General features: G+C 48.0%; 5 protein-coding genes across 5 annotated transcripts; 3 read left to right on the top strand and 2 right to left on the bottom strand.

The window, feature by feature from the left end:
• Positions 1-1,517: 1,517 nt before the first annotated feature.
• BDV37DRAFT_284497 (major facilitator superfamily domain-containing protein) lies at positions 1,518-3,372 on the top strand (the record flags this gene model as incomplete). Its single annotated transcript, XM_032087513.1, has 5 exons — positions 1,518-1,769; positions 1,818-2,987; positions 3,045-3,163; positions 3,211-3,294; positions 3,348-3,372. The coding sequence occupies 5 exons, from the start codon at positions 1,518-1,520 to the stop codon at positions 3,370-3,372; spliced, it is 1,650 nt and encodes a 549-aa protein (XP_031940010.1).
• A 1,254-nt stretch (positions 3,373-4,626) lies between these two features.
• BDV37DRAFT_284496 (uncharacterized protein) lies at positions 4,627-7,125 on the bottom strand (the record flags this gene model as incomplete). The annotated part of the gene is made up of 3 exons (XM_032087512.1): positions 4,627-6,889; positions 6,938-7,013; positions 7,068-7,125. The coding sequence occupies 3 exons, from the start codon at positions 7,123-7,125 to the stop codon at positions 4,627-4,629; spliced, it is 2,397 nt and encodes a 798-aa protein (XP_031940009.1).
• A 2,016-nt stretch (positions 7,126-9,141) lies between these two features.
• Positions 9,142-12,710, top strand: BDV37DRAFT_272692 (peroxidase/cytochrome P450 family protein; the record flags this gene model as incomplete). Its single annotated transcript, XM_032084920.1, has 14 exons — positions 9,142-9,330; positions 9,393-9,557; positions 9,608-9,716; positions 9,771-9,857; positions 9,917-10,265; positions 10,324-10,595; positions 10,663-10,830; positions 10,885-11,022; positions 11,074-11,109; positions 11,161-11,365; positions 11,457-11,731; positions 11,788-12,004; positions 12,056-12,485; positions 12,534-12,710. 14 exons carry the CDS (start codon positions 9,142-9,144, stop codon positions 12,708-12,710), a joined length of 2,817 nt encoding a protein of 938 aa, XP_031940008.1.
• Positions 12,711-14,143: 1,433 nt separating this feature from the next.
• Positions 14,144-14,761, top strand: BDV37DRAFT_284494 (uncharacterized protein; the record flags this gene model as incomplete). The annotated part of the gene is made up of 2 exons (XM_032087511.1): positions 14,144-14,167; positions 14,222-14,761. 2 exons carry the CDS (start codon positions 14,144-14,146, stop codon positions 14,759-14,761), a joined length of 564 nt encoding a protein of 187 aa, XP_031940007.1.
• Positions 14,762-16,049: 1,288 nt separating this feature from the next.
• On the bottom strand, positions 16,050-17,468 carry BDV37DRAFT_252127 (pectin lyase fold/virulence factor). The gene is made up of 2 exons (XM_032082386.1): positions 16,802-17,468; positions 16,050-16,755 (listed from the first exon to the last, which is right to left on the bottom strand). The coding sequence occupies exons 1-2, from the start codon at positions 17,351-17,353 to the stop codon at positions 16,180-16,182; spliced, it is 1,128 nt and encodes a 375-aa protein (XP_031940006.1). The 5' UTR covers positions 17,354-17,468; the 3' UTR covers positions 16,050-16,179.
• Between the last annotated feature and the right edge of the window lie 687 nt (positions 17,469-18,155).

The raw sequence follows: 18,155 nt of genomic DNA, 5'->3' as shown, positions 1-18,155 counted from the left end.
AGTGCTGCTTATTCTAGCGAATCCTTCCGACCAGGACTGGAACTACCGCCCATGGCCTTATATGGTAACGACGGGATTTCTATCCTGTAGGGCAAGTGCTTGTTGGGAGAAATCCCAACAACATATGCAACTGGAACCTCGAAAGACTGAGGAATCGAGCAACACGTGGAGTGGCAGAGGAGGGATTATGCCCAGCCCTCTAGCTTCTCACATCTTTCCAGGTTTTCCAATGATGATAAGAGGTATTCAGAGCCACGTCAACCTCAATACAACGCTAACAGACGCCGTGGTGCATCTAGCAATTTAGGCAGTTGAGGATGACTTGCAGCGTGCATACGGTACCAGCCAGTAAATGGCTTCATGTTTTGCGTGCTTGGTATGAGCATACTATTTGCTACATGTTTCTCCATCAACTGCAGCTGGTGTACAACTTTAGTGCTCGGTTTGAGGAATCAGATATTGAGAAGTATCTTGACGACTTGCCAGAGGTTCGACAAAGGAACTAGTCACTCCACCGATGGACTAGCGGTTGGATTGTGGGATATTTGGTATCTTGTTTCCCTTACACATGATGGCTAATTCTACCTTGGCTTCCACGCTAGTCAAAAATTTCATACCCTTATCTTAGGTTTTCACACCGCGAATCGAATAGCATTTAGTAACCATCACACTGTTGTATACTACAGTGCATAGTAATAATTACCGGCCTCACCAAGAATCCAAAGTCTTCCAAAAATGCGAAGTGCTCAGTACATGGAGTATATGAGAGATACGGACATCCAAGATTTATTGCCCATATTTCGGCTATGATATTCTTGCATTACTCTACACCATCGTCCCCCGCGATGTCGCCATAGCACCGACAGCCGATGCTCGAGCGACCGACATCCGGACAGTGAGGACAAGGACTCTCTGTTTCTTTCTTTCTTCATTTTTTGTATTACACTGTCCCTTCTCAAAAAGCTAACGTTAGTACCGAGCATAAATGCCTGTCGACCCCTAGCTTTAACCATCATGTTCGGGTTTCCATCGACCTCTGATATATATTTCGGATCTAGTACGATGTGCCTGACAGGGAAGAGCCGAGGGCAGATAGCTCGGGAAAAGCAAACTTAAGCTCGATCGCGACAGCTGGATTGCATATTTGTATTTCAAGTGGTTGTTTTCATTGGAAGCGAGGGGATGCCATTGGCTCATTGACACGCTACGATGGCGTGTGAAATCGTGGGGTGGTGCAAGTATTGATATGCGTAAGTCGGATAAGCAAATTCCAGAGGGGAATGGTTCTGGCCAGTGGCCACACAGGGCTCGTGCTGTAACAGTATGGTAAAGACAAGACAATCCATCGTGGCTAGGAAATTCCCCTCGTCTAACAATTATCTCATCGAGCTGGCCTATCACGACATTCTCTAGGGCAGTATGTCACTATCGGTTGCAGATTGCTATAAAGGCCTCTCATCTAGCTCCAAAGCCTTCGGCCAGGCATTGCATAACCAGCTGTTGATAATCAAGGAATCATGGCTGGAGAAGAACCAAAGACTGTGCCAGTTTCTACCATTGAGGTAGATACTGATTCTCCAGTGGCCAGTACAAAGTATGATTCAGACAGAGAGCGCCAGGAAAGTCCGACCCAGCCTCTTCCAGGGAAAAGCACCTTTGAAACAGAAGACCATCGCTTGTATCGACCAATCGACAGCTATGAGGGCATTCATCGCTGGGACCCTGATTTTCGATGGACCGAAGAAGAGGAGAGGAAGATTGTCAGAAAGGTAGGACAATCCATTGTTGCGATACGACCACCTGGCTTATAGATATAGATTGATTGGCGCGTCTGCACGTTTGCTTGCGTTACATTCTTCGCACTGCAACTTGATCGAGGGAATATCGGTCAGGCGCTCTCGGATACCTTGTTGAAAGACCTTAAGATGACCAGCAATGACTACAACACCGGGCAAACTATCTTCTTGGTCTGCTTTCTGATCGCCGAAATGCCCTCGCAGTTGATTTCTAAGCGACTGGGCCCCGATCGCTGGATCCCTATCCAAATGGTGGCATGGAGTTTAGTTGCAGCGTGCCAAGCATTTTTGAAGACGAAATCAGCTTATCTAGGCCTCCGTGCCTTGCTCGGACTGCTTGAGGGTGGTTTCATTCCTGATACAATTCTCTTTTTGTCCTTTTTCTACAAGTCCAGCGAGCTTCCGAAGCGGCTTACATGCTTCTGGATTTCATACACGCTGACCAGTATCATTGGCGCATTTCTAGCATTTGGTCTCCTTCATATCAAGGACTCTAATGGTGGCGGGTCCTGGAGGTACCTCTTCGCGTATGAAGGTCTCATCACCGGTATTATTGGCATTCTCGCTGCGTTTTGGATGCCCGCGGGCCCAACGCAGACCAAAGGCGGACTTCGAGGGAAAGACGGATGGTTCAACGAACGCGAAGAGAAGATTATGGTGAATCGTGTGATTCGCGACGATCCAAGTAAAGGAACCATGCACAATCGCCAGGCTGTTACGCCCAAGCTCCTCTGGTACTCATTGAAGGATTATCACATGTGGCCAATCTACGCTCTTGGTTTGATTTGGATGATCCCCTATACCCCAGCTGCCAACTACCTCACCTTGCAGCTGCGCCAGCAGGGATTCACCACCTTCCAAACCAATTTACTTGTTATTCCTTCCGCTGTCGTCAGCATCATAACGATGGTCACGACCACTTGGCTTGCAGAGCGTACTAACCAGCGCTTGCTCTGCGGTGCAGCTGTAGAGATTTGGTATTTGATCCTGCTGATCGCACTCGAGACGCTCCCGATGAAAAGCATGCCCTGGCCCCGATTTGCCATTCTTACTTTGACCGTTGGGGGGCCTAGCATTCATCCGGTAGTAGTAGCATTAACCTCGCGGAATGCAGGGTCTGTCCGGACAAGGACGGTAGCTTCTGCATTGTACAATATGTCGGTGCAAATCAGTAGCATTGCCGCTGCTAACGTACGGGGCCCAATGAATTCGTGCATGATTGTTAAGAACTAACATTGGCTTATACAGGTCTACCGAGCCGACGATGCTCCATACTACAGAGAAGGAAATAAGGTCACGATCGCACTGGCTGTTGTGAGCTTCTTTCTCTTCATCGGAGCAAAATTATACTATGATTGGCGTAATAAGTAGGTACCCATGAGCCCTTTTCTTGAATAGCTGCTGACCTTGCCAGGCGAAACGCCAAGCAATGGGATGCCCTTACTAGCGAACAGAAGCGGCAGTATCTTCAAGAAAACTCAGTCATGACCAATAAACGGTGAGTGGTACGCTCGGTATCTTTAGTAGTTCAAATACTGACAACTGGGCCAGACTTGATTTCCGGTTTGCTTCTTAATTTATTGACTGATGTGACTTTACACTTATAATAGCTATATTCGTATGGTCTAATTGTTCCATAGAAGTGCAGAGGTCTAGTAATTTTGGTTATTATCGCACTGCTAGCGGAGCCCCAGTCACATGGTAAATAGATGCCTTATAGGAAGAAAGATAAATCCATATCATGAATAGAAAAGCTGATGCACCTGAATCACGACATAGTTTAGACCTTATGAGCACAAGTCAACCCCGGTGGGTATAGGCTCGACATTATTGCTCAGGTATTGCGTCAACGTCGCTTAAATGAGGTTATACCAGCCGATAAGGTCTTCTTCCTGCACATTGGTCAATCCCTCTACACCAAGCACGCCAATTGTCTGATAATGTCCCAGCATCTTGTCAGACACCCCACTTTGCCCGACTCGGAGTCTCATTCCCCTCTCCTCTGCCCTTCAATGATTACGATGTACACCCAATCTTGCCTCAGAAGCAAACCGGTCACCGTAATCGGCATCGGCACCTTTGGCATATCCTGTCAACACGACCCGTATCTTCAAGCAGTAAATCTGTGTCGTTGTCTGCTGGTATGATGCCCTTCGCTACTCAGGGCGCCTCCGAAAACCAGGTACCGATCCCCGCAAGCCTCCCCGCATTCCCAGCGGTGGCCCTCTCAGATAGCACGCAATCGGCAGACCCACGCACACACGTTTTATATAATGTTGAGGTGATATCCGCATGTGCATGACGGTTATGCCGAAAATAGCCCCACCGTGCAGCAAATAGTCAAATAGAGGGCTAATGTGCCCGCTATTGTCCTATTTACTACCACACCTAAGTACACTTTACCATATTGGGTAAATTAAGGGCCTATAAGGAGACAGGCCATTAAGCTACTACTCAAGGCGATACACAGCATCTTTAAATAGCAGTGATAGGCCAAGATATTGATGTGACTATGACAGCTATTAAAAGATAGTCAAACCGTTTGTTCGATTGGTACTCTCGGGCTATCATGTACGGTAGTCCTAGGGACAGTATCTCAAGCACAACTAATATAGTTGGCTTACAGTCAGGATACTCACTATATATTATGTCATTATACATAGCCGTCATAGAGGCCTCTCCACTGACTGCGTTGGTCCTTAGTCGAGGGGGATATGGCTCGAAAAACAAAGAAAGAAAGACGAAGAAGAAGAAGACAGGGGAATGACAGGTCCAATCCATCTAAATACTTCATTCCCTTCCAATGTCTTTGCTAAAGCATATGTCACCACTACTTGGTGTTTTGATCTGATTCACCCTCTTCATGTGTTCGTGTCTGTTGGATATCTAACAATGGCAATTCGCTGTCTTCCTTCTGCCCGGGAAGAGTGGCTGTTCGTAAGCCTATCTGCTTAAGCCAGACCTCTGTCGAAGCAAGAATATTCCCTTGATCTGGATGCAGCGCATGTCCGAGTATCCTACCCGGCGAGGTACGAGCAAGGTACGTTCGCATTTGCTTCAGGCCGATGCGTCTCAGAATAAGTAGCCAAATGCTCCACGCTGCCAATGCCAGGCAGAGGGCAAGTAGTATAAATGCAGGGATCGCGTAGGGAAGTCTATATTTGATGGTTTGTGACCACAGTAGGACCGGTACATTTACATCGCCGCCATCTCGCTTGGATAGTGTCTCTCCATTCCTTGCCGAGGGGGCGCTATGCCAGCCGCGTGTGCCAACCACAGTATTGGCAGCCATGTCAGTCCACATAAGTTTCAGCATCTGCTCAACACCAGCTGCTGACTTGGACAGCTCAAACCATTTATTATATAGAGCCAGGTCGTTAAGCCCAGTATATCGAGAAGTTGCCTTCTGCAGATCTTTGACGTCGAAAAGAGATAGCAGCCTATCCATATAAAATCGGTTCCCGGGCATGTCTGACTGTCCGGTCTGGAGGTCCGATATGAACGTATCTTGGTAGCCAGGAAGCCAAAGATGGTCCCTTTGGACAGATGAGATATCGTCACGAGTGGCTACATCAGGCGAGACAATGCCCCATAGAGGTCGTGCGTTCCTTATCGTGTGATTGGTTAATCGCTCGACACCCCAGAGTGGAGGTTTGGATGAGCCCGTGTAGCGCTTCTGCTCTATTTTCTCAACTGTAAGCTTGTCCAGCTCTCCTGTCCCATTGAAGCTGAATGTGACCGTGCGTATGGCTGCTTTGGCTGCGGCAGCACAGGAGTAGATCGGAGTACTCCAAGTGCTGTTTGTGTCGGGGATGAGCGGGTCCCCGTCAGTCCTCGCGGGGGCTGCGAAAACAGTGCCACAGGACACACCAACGAACGATAGGTTGGACAGATCCTGGATCGAAGGATAGTGGCAAGCTTCCGTGGCAACTGCGAAAGTATCGAGTGCAGTCAGATTGACGGGGTTAGGGCCCTCGGGGGTATCCCTGAGGGACGTTACTGCCCCTGAATTGTTCGGAAACGGGAGCTCAAGGAACCCGGCATACCTGTTGTCTGTCTGAACAGCCAGAGGAGTAATATAGCTGCCAGATACGCCTCGCAAATCGAACTTCTTTCCGATATCAGAATTTATATAGGCGAAGGGTTCCAGTCCATCTGATCCGTTGGTGGTTACATTGAAGAACTGCATCACGAGCATATTGTGTCTCCAGGCAGCATTGTACGCACGGTCATACAATGCTACATTATTCTGGAAATCGCCTGCGTCTATCTCATTCACTGTATGGGGCAGGCTACTGAATCCGCCGTGGTCAACCAGGACTGGGTCCCGTGTCTCCTCAATCGTAGTTGTCTCACTGGAGGGGTTGTAAGTATAGTCGATGGTCAGGTTAGTGTTCACACATCGTGCTTCGGGCTCGATGAACAGTATGTCTTCTGTCCACCTCGCACCGGTACGCACATCCACGGGGATAGTATGGTTCCGGAAACCTATACGTCCAGCCTTAGTATCAATGATCAATCCCTCAACCGCTAGGATTCCTTCCTCCATAATTAACTGCGAGATTTGCCGGTAATACCCTTCAGAGTATTCACTCGAAATGAAATTCACGCCAAAGCTGGTCGTTGACCGAAATGACCGCCACTGGAGGTCAAATATGCTAGAAACAGTCGGCGGTACATCTCCGCTCGTGAATAAATCAACACTACTCGGCCATATTGAGTATGCCTCAGCGGGGTCTTCAATGTCATTGATATTTGGGGGTGCGCCAGGACATCCCTCCGGGGTATTCGGGTCGTCATCCGCGTAACAGATCCTAAGTGATCTGTACCCATCTCTCGAGCGGGTGGCTCTTCCAAAGGCAGATGTATCAGAGACATAGTGGAATGGGATATTAGTCGGGGCATCATCAGGGCCAATAACATCGTATAGACCTAAAGGAGTTACAATTCCAGCCACTGCAACAAGTCCAAGGGCACCGAGCTGTAGCCATGTACAAGCTTTGATCGCTCTGCTGACCCCTGTACTAGCAGCAGTATCAGAATCTAGTATTGTTGGCCAGTATGACGAATGAATCAGCCGGCTGACAACAGACCTAGTATTGTGTCAACACCAGCGCTAAAATGGGAGCAAAACGCAATACCATGACACGATCGAATTTTCCTCCGGCAGATGTCCAATGACTATCAAACTTATCACAGTAGGAACGAATAGGCGCACTTGAAAATATAAGTATCTCGTGTGTCAGGTCTTCAATATTGGGTTGTACCTACCCAGGAATACAGCCGCAGCAATGATACCAGATACATAACCCACCGTTAGTTCCGCCATGATAGGCAAACCTTTATGCGCAGTGTTCCGATGTGCACAGGTAAGAATATACGCTCCCTACCTTTTGTATAAACTCAGCGTACTTTATGAGCCGACTTGAGGTGGGGCTGGCACAGCAACGAGGCTCTTATATTTCAAGCCAAGCCACTTAGTACGAGTCGTGGATGCCAGACAATGATACCATCTCAATGATCAGCGGCTAATACGAGGGACCTACTTAGATTCTATAGGAACATGTTAACGCGAAGCGAGGTCCGTTGGTCTCGGCGGGTGACGATCAATACACCCAGCCTCGTATTCGTGTTTGCTCCAACATATCCTCTTAAGTAATATGATATCTAGCGCGCAAAATCTGTTCGATGCCAAGAAACCATATTTCATCTTCTGGCTTGACAAGTTTAGGTCACAATCGTGACTGGAGCAGGCAACCTGATCAGAGACCAGATCTTCAAATAAATCTTACGTTTCGGTCATGCGTAGATTTTTCAGTTGTTTAGATCTGGCATCCTCAGCATAAGCGACAGCACTAATGGCCGACAGTACTAATGATTTATGTACGACATCTGGGCCTAATACAGAGGAAGCCATTCATTCACCCTACAATGGCATGTCCTAATGTACTAGAACAATGTCTGCTCTCATGATAAAGAACGTGCACGGCTCAGGGAACCACTCCAATAGCCCAGTTAGTTTGAGCCAGGTATCTCGTCATTTTGATAGGAATGAAACCTTCTCAAAATCCTCTATCGCCAAGGGGTGGTGCAGAATGATTACGAGTCCTATATTCTGCTGGAATAGTGAAAGCCAAATCTGAACACTCAAATTAACAACCTGCATGAGATTTAGATGTCATCTCCAAGAATGCGTGAATAGGAATCAATCATCAGGATAAGGATATTTGGCAATATATCCGGGATGTGATCTTGTACCCTGAAGCTTCCCAACATGCAACCTGTCATATAATTGTTTCTGTAAACAACCCTGTACAGGAAAGAACACAGAGTAAAGTCAACGGTTCGTGTGCGGCGAATACACCCATGATCTAGCCCAAGAGTATAGGGCATTTTAGCACTGAACCCTAGGGGATCCAAATATGGGAGATAATTGAGATATACGGTCGATCAAAAAGGCGTATCTTTTATCACTTCTAATGTAATGGTTGACATAGAATATGCCTGCAAGCTAGTTACCCCAATAATTGCTACGGCGCACTATTCCACAATGAGCTATGTGTTTAGTCTGCCTATTAGTTCAGGGCACACATTCCCATCGTCGTCCGACTACCTAACCCTGGATCGTAATTATTCGGCGTGAAATGCCATATTCGTGTTGATTCGAGTAGCTAGAGCATACCACAGAAAGAGCTCTGTCACTCAGTATAGGCGGCCATACCCATCCCTACTGGGTCGCATTCGTGTATGGCGGAAACCCATCTAGCTGTGGTTCCTACCGTTGTTAGTCAGCATACAGTTGTAGGACATGAAAAAGCCTGAAGAACAATAGTTCATGCTTAGTCGTAAGGTTGATGTTAGCCTTGGTACAACGGGTCTCCTAAAGTCTGGACTGTACCCAAGTCGCGAGGTTGACGCATGCGGTATTCCCTTAGCTTTAGGGTTTAACCGAGATTGGTTCACCCATATGAATGCTTCCATTTGATATTCATGTGGTTTGCCTAATGAAATAGATTACCATTACTCTCCCTTTCGCTCTTGCATTTCCAATTTCCATATTCATGATACAAATGTACGTTTCTGGCCTAATATCACGTAAGATGACCGCTGGATGATTATGTGGTCGAGCTCTTACTGGAACCGGCGACCCAGAGTTGAGTTATTGACGGGTTGCCTCAGATGACGAACAGCATTATCCACGGATACGACTTCCAATACAAACAGAATAGGTGCCGTGCTGAAGCTGCGAATATATTATTATATGGTTCGGTGCCCCTTTATCACGATTTCTGTTTATCGGACAGTACACAACACCCATAACCACAGTGTGAGACCATTATTAGCCATGACAGACAAAGGAGACACAAATCATGGTAGTTCCTCTAATGGTCACCATAGCTTACTGAGGCTTTTCAACGAAACTCGCCAAGATATAGTCAGCCAGGTTGGGCGGATCCTCCCGGATCTGCAAGTCCTCAAGGGACTGGGATCGACCATTCTAGCGGGTGGAGTTATTGATGATAGGCAATATCTCGTAAGATAGAAGCCTCATGACCCGTCTTTATATATATGAATGACACCGCTGATTGCATTTAGATCGAGGAGATCATCCAAGTTGCCGCATCGTTGCCGAATGGGTCAAGGCTACGTGACGGCATCACAGGAGAATTCGTGAAGACATTGTGGAATAGCCTTGACCATCCTCCTGTAGCACGGTTGGGAGACGAGTACAAATACCGCGCCGCCGATGGCAGCAATAATGTAACACGTCGCCCCAATATCTCTCCCGGCGATATGCCTAACGTTCCTAGAATCCGTTGTATCCCCAACTAGGGGCAGCAGGGAGCCACTATGTTCGGAGTGTGACCCCCCAACACCCACGGCCATATGTGCTCCCAGATCCCTCTCTGATATTTGACAGTGGGTTTGCTTCTATCACACGGCTAAGAACAGGGGTTTGCTAACTGCGACAAGCTATTCTCACCCGCAAAGGACCTGCAAAAGAACATCCTTCTAGAATATCGAGCACTCTATTTCATTTTGCAACGATCATTATTCACGGTCGGTAGAATCAAACAGGATTTGATGTTTGCTGCATATGGATCTAACGTCTATGCAAGATCTCTTTCGTACAGATGACGCTGATATAACAAAACTGAAAAACTCATCTTACCTCGACTTGGGACCTCTGTACGGCCACAACCAAGATCAGCAAAACCAAGTGCGTTCATTTCAGGATGGACTGCTAAAGCCTGACACATTTGCGGAACAAAGACTGCTCGGCCAGCCACCCGGAGTATGCGCCTTGATCATTGCATTCAATCGATTCCACAACTACATCGTCAAGGAGATAGCCCTGATCAACGAAGGAGGCAGATTTAGCCTGCCAGTTGGACTGACACCAGATAGTCCCACATACTCCGAGGCGCAGGCAAAGCGGGATAATGATCTATTCCAAACTGGACGACTGTAAGTCAGACCCTTTCCTTTCATGGTAGGAAATATGTCTATAATCTGACACGTGTAGGGTCACTTGTGGTCTATATGTGAATATTATACTAGGCGATTATCTGAGGACCATATTGAACCTGAACACCAACCCGGTAGACTCGGACTGGAGGCTCGACCCGCGGATGGAGATCACTGCTGTGAACTCACCGACCATCCCCAGGGGTGTTGGAAACCAAGTTAGTGCGGAGTTCAACATGATCTACAGATGGCATGCCGCCATCAGCAACCAGGATGAAGCTTGGGCACGTGGGTTCATGCAAAACGTGTTTGGCACAGAAGTTGATCCAGGTATGCAGCTACCCCTAGCAGAATCTAATGAGATGTCCCTGACCCTGGGATGGTGAAATGGCTTTAGGTGGTTTGTCCGTTGAGGAATTCGTTGGCGGCCTGCGCAGGTGGTTAGAGGGCATTGACCCAGATCCCGCTCAGTGGACATTCAATGGCCTGCAACGACAACAGGACGGCAGCTTTAGGGATGCAGATCTCGCGAATATTCTGCAGACTGCGACTGAGTCTGTCGCGGGTGCGCTATCTTCCCTTTTATTTGTGCGAGCTTCAACAACTAAGTATTCCGCAGGTGCATTCGGTGCCAATAATATCCCGCGGGCAATGAAGGCCATAGAGATGCTTGGCATCCAGCAAGGCCGGGAGTGGGGATTAGCCAGCTTAAACGAATTTCGACGTTTCTTCAAATTGAAAACATATTCAACGTTCGGTAAGACACGGTGAATCCTTTTGGCATTCTTCTGGCTAATGACACTTTCAGAGGAGGTCAACTCCGATCCCGCTGTCTGGGAGGCGTGTAGGTACCGTAGCTAAATGTTGTATTTAATCAACACTAACTAGGCTATAGTGGAGGCACTCTACGGACACCCGGATAATATCGAGCTTTATGTCGGTATACAGGCAGAGGAAGCGAAGAAGCCATGCTTTCCCGGGTCCGGATTATGCCCGAACTTCACTATTTCAGCTACAATATTAGCAGATGCTAATACGCTGGTCCGCGGTGACCGCTTCTACACTGTTGATTACAATCCAGTGAATCTAACGAACTTTGGGTATGTTTCCATCCATGGTCTCAATGTTATTAACGTCAGAGGAAAGGGAGATATCAACTAGGCAAAGATCAACTCTCACCTAATTTCACAGGTTTGCGAACACAGTCCCAGACTTCTCCGTGGCAGGAGGCGGCCTCATGTACAAGCTCCTGTTGCGAGCCTTCCCCGGGTGGTACACTCCGAACAGTGTATATACCTTGTTCCCTTTCACAACTCCGGAGCAAAACCGGAAGGTCTTTGAAAAGTCCAAAACCGCCGATGGTCTGGAGTTTGTTAGGCCAAAATATGAAAGCCAGCCGACTGCTGTGACTTCATGGCAGGGAGTAACACAGGTTCTAAATGACCAGAAAGCTTTTCGCGTCCCTTGTTAGTTACCCTCTCATGGCTTGGAACCCTGAATTCTGATACTGATGTCTTGAAAGGGGGCCCACATACATTCCAGCTTACGCAGCACGATTATATGCTGAGCGGCGACTCCTCGGCCAATGCGAAGCAGAGGGTGTTCGTGAAGGATTGTTTATATAAGCCAACCGATGGCCTTGAGGAGGTCAGGAAGTTTTACGAAGGTGTGACAATGGACCTCCTACGCCAGCATAGCCGTAAACTTGGTTCAACATACCAGCTCGATATAGTGCGAGAGTAAGTAACCCTAGTGCATTAGTCCAAACGGCGTTGACCAACTCCCCCTAGTATCGGAAACCTCGCTCATACTAAATTCACGGCGGAGTTCTTCGGCATTCCTCTGCAAACCTCCGAGAACAATGACACGACAGATGCCTACACAGAAAGAGAGCTGTATACCGTACTTTCAGAGTTGTTTGGCTATGTCTTCCTTGACGTTGACCCGGCTCAGTCGTTCAGGCATCGCATCAGTGCGTCTCGGTCGTCCGAGCGGCTGGGGAAAGTTATGCAAAAGCATGTAGCCAGCTTGAACAAACAGCATTTCACCATTGCACGCAATATTTTAAGCAACCACAATTCCAGCACAAAGAAGTGCCCATTAGCCGACTATGGACCAGAGCTCAATGCTAGACTTTCTAGCGGTGGACAGTCTGCCGATGAGGTGATCTGGACCGTTATCCCAACTGCTGCAGCTGCATGTGCTACTCAAGCTCAAGGTGTATGTTTAGTCCCAGAACATACAAGACTCACTTCTAATCACTTTTAGTGGGCTCAACTGATTGACCTCTATTTGTCGGATACATATTACAAATATTGGCCTGACATTCAGAAAGCCGCTCGCTCTGACGACAAAGACTCTTTTGACAAGTTGAAAAAATATGCCCTCGAGGGGTATGCTCGACTCACCACTTTCAAGGGAACAAACCCATTCCAGCATTGCTAACGTGAACAGATTCCGTTTATCAACCCCCGCCTTTGGTGTCCTTCGGTACGCAGCCAACGACACAATCATTAGCGACGGGCTGCGAAATGTCCCAATCAAGGAAGGGGACACCATATTGGCCGATTTTGTCTCAGCTGGTCGAGATCCAATCAAGTTCCCCGACCCTGAAGCTGTCAAACTTGACCGTCCTGATGACCTGTACATCCACCACGGATGGGGGCCACATTCATGCCTTGGGCGTGAGATTGTGACTGTTGCGGCAGCCGCTATGCTTTCGGTCTTCGCACGAGTGGAGCGCCTTAGGCGTGCTCCTGGTTCGGCTGGTGCGATGAAGAGCAAATTGGTCAATGGGGCGTTCAAGGTCTACTTGCCAGAGGACGGGACGGAGTGGACTCCATTTCCTTGCAGTCAGTTCTTGCCCATGTAGATGAACATTTGAGCGTTAGCTAATGATGAACTAGACAAAAAGGTTCTGTTTGACAGTTTCTAGAGCATGGCGGCTCGAGGCATGGGAAGGACAAAACCCACCAGGATACAGGGCTCAATCCAGCAAGTTGCAGCATTCTGGTGAGAAGTACAATGATTTACTGCGCGATCCCCATAGTAATTGTCCATGTGTGATAGTACGTTTCTATCCCACCTTTTGTGATGAAGGCATGATTTATTTTCCGTGTATCGCATGTCTTTCTATTTTGGAAATATGTCGTTCATGTACTTATCTGATAAGTCCCGCTCTATCGTCGTCCCATGTCCCAACTTCCATGATTAAAATGCGCTAGCTTCGCACCATATCACCTGTTGTGGCTTGATACTTCGTATATAATATTTTGCGGTAAGGTTTCCATTTATTGTCATAGGGCTTTGAATCGTAATTTCTCACTAGTCAAGGTCCAGCATTGGAACCATACGCGTGCGAGCGAATGAGCCGCGACCGTCTTGTGAAGCACCGCTGCTCGTTCCATGGTTCGTAATGGCCACATGCTTCATGGCCATGACTACAGAATCTGGAACAACGATGCTTAGCTTACATGGATACCATCGGAGTTGCCGCGCCGGTACGGTGCCGTGCATTCATGATGTCAACCCTGCTGCCTCATTTTGGCAACAGACCTAAGCCCGACGCCCAGAGCCTGTCCTGCATATTGGTTATCAAGTATTTCTGGTAGCTCCTTATTTGTATCGAGGAATAAGATCACCTAGAATTGTTGTTAGGCCACCTATCATACCCACATCATATTACATAGTCGAAAAGAGCGACAGACAGGCCAATACGAATGGGGGTATAAGTAGTGGTATGAGCCAAGCTCGTGTAGAAGCCCTTCAATAGCGGATGGTATTATTCTCGTCTTAGCAGTCTTTCAATAGAAGTAATTGCGTTTCAAGAACGGTCTCTAATCCTTTTATCGTGGCCTTGTCGATCAACTTCATCCCTAATGGGCTTGCTGCGAGATGATACGGTACGTTCGTCTGTTCTGTCTTATGGTACCACATAGTAACCTCTCCGACCACAGTGGGTTCCGGAGCTATGGACCCTTTTTGGCGTCGGGGAATTCATTCTATTGTCTCGTGTTGGGCTACGGTGCTGGCTGCAAGGTCTCCATCGGCCAGCAGCCGAGGACTGGGTCTCTCTTTTGATTCCTGTCTTCTATACTGTATGTGCGGCCGGCTGCTATCTGGTGTATATCTATGGAAACAAAGTGGACTTCACTCAGGCCGAGATCAATGCCTTAACCGACGAAGAGGCGCGCCGTCTCATTATTGGAACTAAATGGGAGCTCGTCTTAGCATACTCCTATCCGACAGTTCTCTGGCTCCTGAAAGCCAGCTTACTGCTGCTGTATTGGCGCTTGACGAGTGGACTTGGGCGACATCGCCTCTTAGTCTTGCTTATTGCAGTTATCTGTCTTCTAACCTACCTTGGGGTCATACTTAGTATGTCCCTTGCGTGCATTCCCTTTAGACGATTCTGGGAAATCAAGCCGTTACCTCCCATCAATTGTATTCAGCCACCGAATATCTTCATTGCGTTAGCAGTGTCCAACGTTTTGTAAGGCCTCTGCCTACCATTATTGTGCGCATCAAGCTAACCTAGGTATGAATGAAGCACAGACTCTGGGGTACGTAGAGGATGGCTACGAGGAATCTCAGTATTGACCTTGATTAGATTATCGCACTACCAATTATTTTATTGGCGAGGCTCCAAGTCTCCAGATCAAAGTGAGTTCCTCATACTTTCATGACCATGAATATGCGGTGAACGAGATCAGACTTCTAACGAGCCAAGAAAATTGAAGATTCTCTGCTTCCTTAGCGCGGGAACAGTCGTCCTTATCACTGCGTAAGCACATAGAAGCCACACAACGTTTTAAGATGAAAGATACCATATGTCTGACAACTCAAGCTGTACAGAATCGTGCGAATCTCAATTACGCTGTCAAAACCAGGCCAGCTCAACTGGAATCGGTGGGTGACTGTGCTCCCTCCCATGTCAACTTTGTCAGGATTACATCAGTCTCATATGAGGTCTCCATCTTAGCTGGGGCATGCGAGAAATGTTCGTCAACATTATCGCAGTCTACATCCCCACCTTTCGCTCCATTCTTCGAAGCCGTTCGCAAAATCGACATAGCGCGGTGACCAGCGAGTCGAGTGTCGCGATTATGTGGCCCTCCAATCCATATCATCGACATCCATCACTAGACCTGGAAGTTGCATCTCCCACCGCTATCTACGATCCATATCATGCCCAGTCTGAGATCCTACACACGAAGCAACCAAGGTTATCAGATATCCCGCGGATATCGGTGGGTTGATTTTGGATGGCATGGACACAATTATCAACACCAAAGACGGAAAATATAATCCACCCAAGCTCATGATGGACTTGTGGCTTGTTAATAGGACTAGAAATACGGCAGTATGACTTTGACATTCTTAGTTTGTATTCTATCTGCAACTGTTTGCAGCGTCCAGCACTGTCACATTCGCCTTGGTTCACCTCGTATATCGCAGCACTCCCTTGATTCTTCACGATATATACAAAGAACGGTTTATTCTCTATGTCTGAACAATGGGGTGAGCTATTCAACCATAGGGACTAATGGGGCTGTGACGGTTACTCCATCATGTCGCACTCTTACCTCTTAATTGGTATGACTAAAGAATTGGTACTACATATTTGTAATTGTCTTTCCATGTAAAAAGTACAGTAGCCCTTCTCATAGTCATGCTGAAATCGAAGAGTCTACGAACTATGTTGGTAAATCCTTCTACCTGCGGCAAACCCCCTAAATATATAATACGCACCCTCGATCCAACCTGCTCGGCAGAGAATCCTTGAACTTGAATCTTTAGAACTAAACTGTGTTAATCACAGAATGAAGACTATGCACAAGCACTGGTAGTGCAGAGAAAGGTAATATACACGAAAATACAAAGGATGTGTAGTCATAGGTACACGAAGAAAAAATTAGATCTTGCCCGCACCAGCGTTCTTGGGGACATTAGCCGCGGCCTGAGAAGCCGGGGTAGCAGGGGCAATCTTGAGGCCTTTGAAGTCACCAAAGAATGAAGTGTCCTTGAGAGAAGGAAGAGTGCCGGAGTTGGTGAGAGCATTGACTTCACAGGCGCGGCCAAGGGCAGAGCTGCACTGCTTGTTGGAGTTGGCATCAGGGGAGAAGAAAGCCCTGCCCTTGAAGTCGGCGACAATGCCCTTGACATCGGTGAAAACGTTACCCTCAAAGATACCTCTGGCAGTGGCCTCACCTCCCTCGAGAGCGTGGCCAGTGTTGCCGTCCCAGACATTGTTCACGGCGTGCAGGAGGGTGCCTCCACTCAGGGCAGGACTGCGGCCAGAGGTGTGGTAAATGTGGTTGTTCTGAAGAGTGATCTGGTCTCCCTTGCCAACCATCTCGAATGTCCAGTAGTGGTATCCGTTGCATCCGGCCGAGAATGGGCTGTCACCGTTGATAAAGTTGTTGGAGAGAGTCACACGCTTGCTGGTGTTGAAGCCGAAGACATAGTGCTGACGTCCAATACGAGCGGTCTACCTGCTATTAGCACTTAGCTATAAGAGAGGACGATGAACATACCGTAACATGGTCAACCCAGATGAGATCAGCGCCATCGAAAGAGATAGCATCTCCACCCCACACATACTGAGGGTTCAGGTCAGTGATCTGGATGTTCTGGACGATAATGTTGCTAGCACCACCACGGAATCTCAGACCCTTGCCCTTGATGACACCCTTGTTACCCACGCCGATAATAGTCTTATGTGAGGCGACATCGATGGGGGTCTTAGCAGCAGTGTCCCAGGTTCCTGTGGATTTGGCAGCCTTGCCGCAGTCGTCCTGGATAATCTTCTGGCATTTTGCGCCCTCACCCCAGTTGGCACACACGGTTCCCTTGGACGTACCCTCCGTTCCAGTGTAGTCGTATAACTTGTCAAGAACAATCACACGAGGGGAGGGATCGGCGAGCAACTTCTTGAGTTCGTTGATGTCTTTCGGGGTCTGGGGTGCCGCGTTACCACCACCGGTCACGCCAGAAGCGAAGCCTTGGGCGGCGCCGGAAACCTTTTGAGCGATGCCGAGCTGGGAAAGGCCCAAGAGGGCAGCGATAGTGACTGACAAGAGCTTCATGGCAAGTAAGAGGGTTTTCAAGTCTTGCTGGTTTGAGGAACGATATCTGAGCAATGGCAGCCTTTTAAACCTCGCCCAATATTCCCAGACCAGAAGCAAAGTAGAGGATAACGCGGTGACAATGGAAGGGGAAATTAGGGAGCGGGTGGGTCCATGGGATGAAGGATGAGACAGTTTACAGTTCTAAACCTCCGTCCCTAAAGAAGCCAAGAGTAGGGGTCATCCAGTTCCTGGAAACCTAGAAGCTTTAATTCTCCGATCCGATCTCCGACCTTCCACCGTTTCTCCACTAGTCGACTCTTGCTAGAACAACCCTGTACGTATCTGTAAGGGGCGGTAACAGCCATCTCCATCTGTTTACCCAACATGGGAGCATCTGTGGATCTAAAAGCAAGTACCAAGGGCTCGGATACCGTGTTAGAATGGTTCGATTGAGAGCTAGCGAAGCTCAGTGCACGGATGTGGATGCGCTTCCTCTATAACTGTTTCTCCACATTCCGGCTCCCCCGGCTTCCTATTACAACTACACTTAATCAGTAAACGGCATGATTAAAACCATATTGACGCGCGTTAGCGATAAGACGATATTCCTCTAGCAACAGGCCATGGCCAGGGAAAGGAGGTCAACGGGGAAACAGAATCCAACAGGGTCAAGGAGGGTACTGCAAATCTTAGAATAACGGCGGGCGCCTATTCTCGAAACTTTCTTCCAGAACACAGCCTCATATAGCCTATGTATAGTATTATAGGACTAGGGGGATAGACCAGTGGAATTCCAGCAAGATGGAACAAGAACCGTGGC

The sequence above is a fragment of the Aspergillus pseudonomiae genome, assembly GCF_009193645.1.
Source record: "Aspergillus pseudonomiae strain CBS 119388 unplaced genomic scaffold BDV37scaffold_48, whole genome shotgun sequence".
Lineage (NCBI taxonomy): Eukaryota > Fungi > Ascomycota > Eurotiomycetes > Eurotiales > Aspergillaceae > Aspergillus > Aspergillus pseudonomiae.
This window is presented reverse-complemented; position numbering and strand designations above follow the sequence as displayed.

Coding starts and splice junctions, on each gene's coding strand:
- BDV37DRAFT_252127 (XM_032082386.1), bottom strand. CDS start 17,353: ATGAAGCTCTTGTCAGTCACTATCGCTGCCCTCTTGGGCCTTTCCCAG. Junction 16,756..16,801: donor TCTGGGTTGACCATGTTACG/GTATGTTCATCG, acceptor AATAGCAGGTAG/ACCGCTCGTATTGGACGTCA.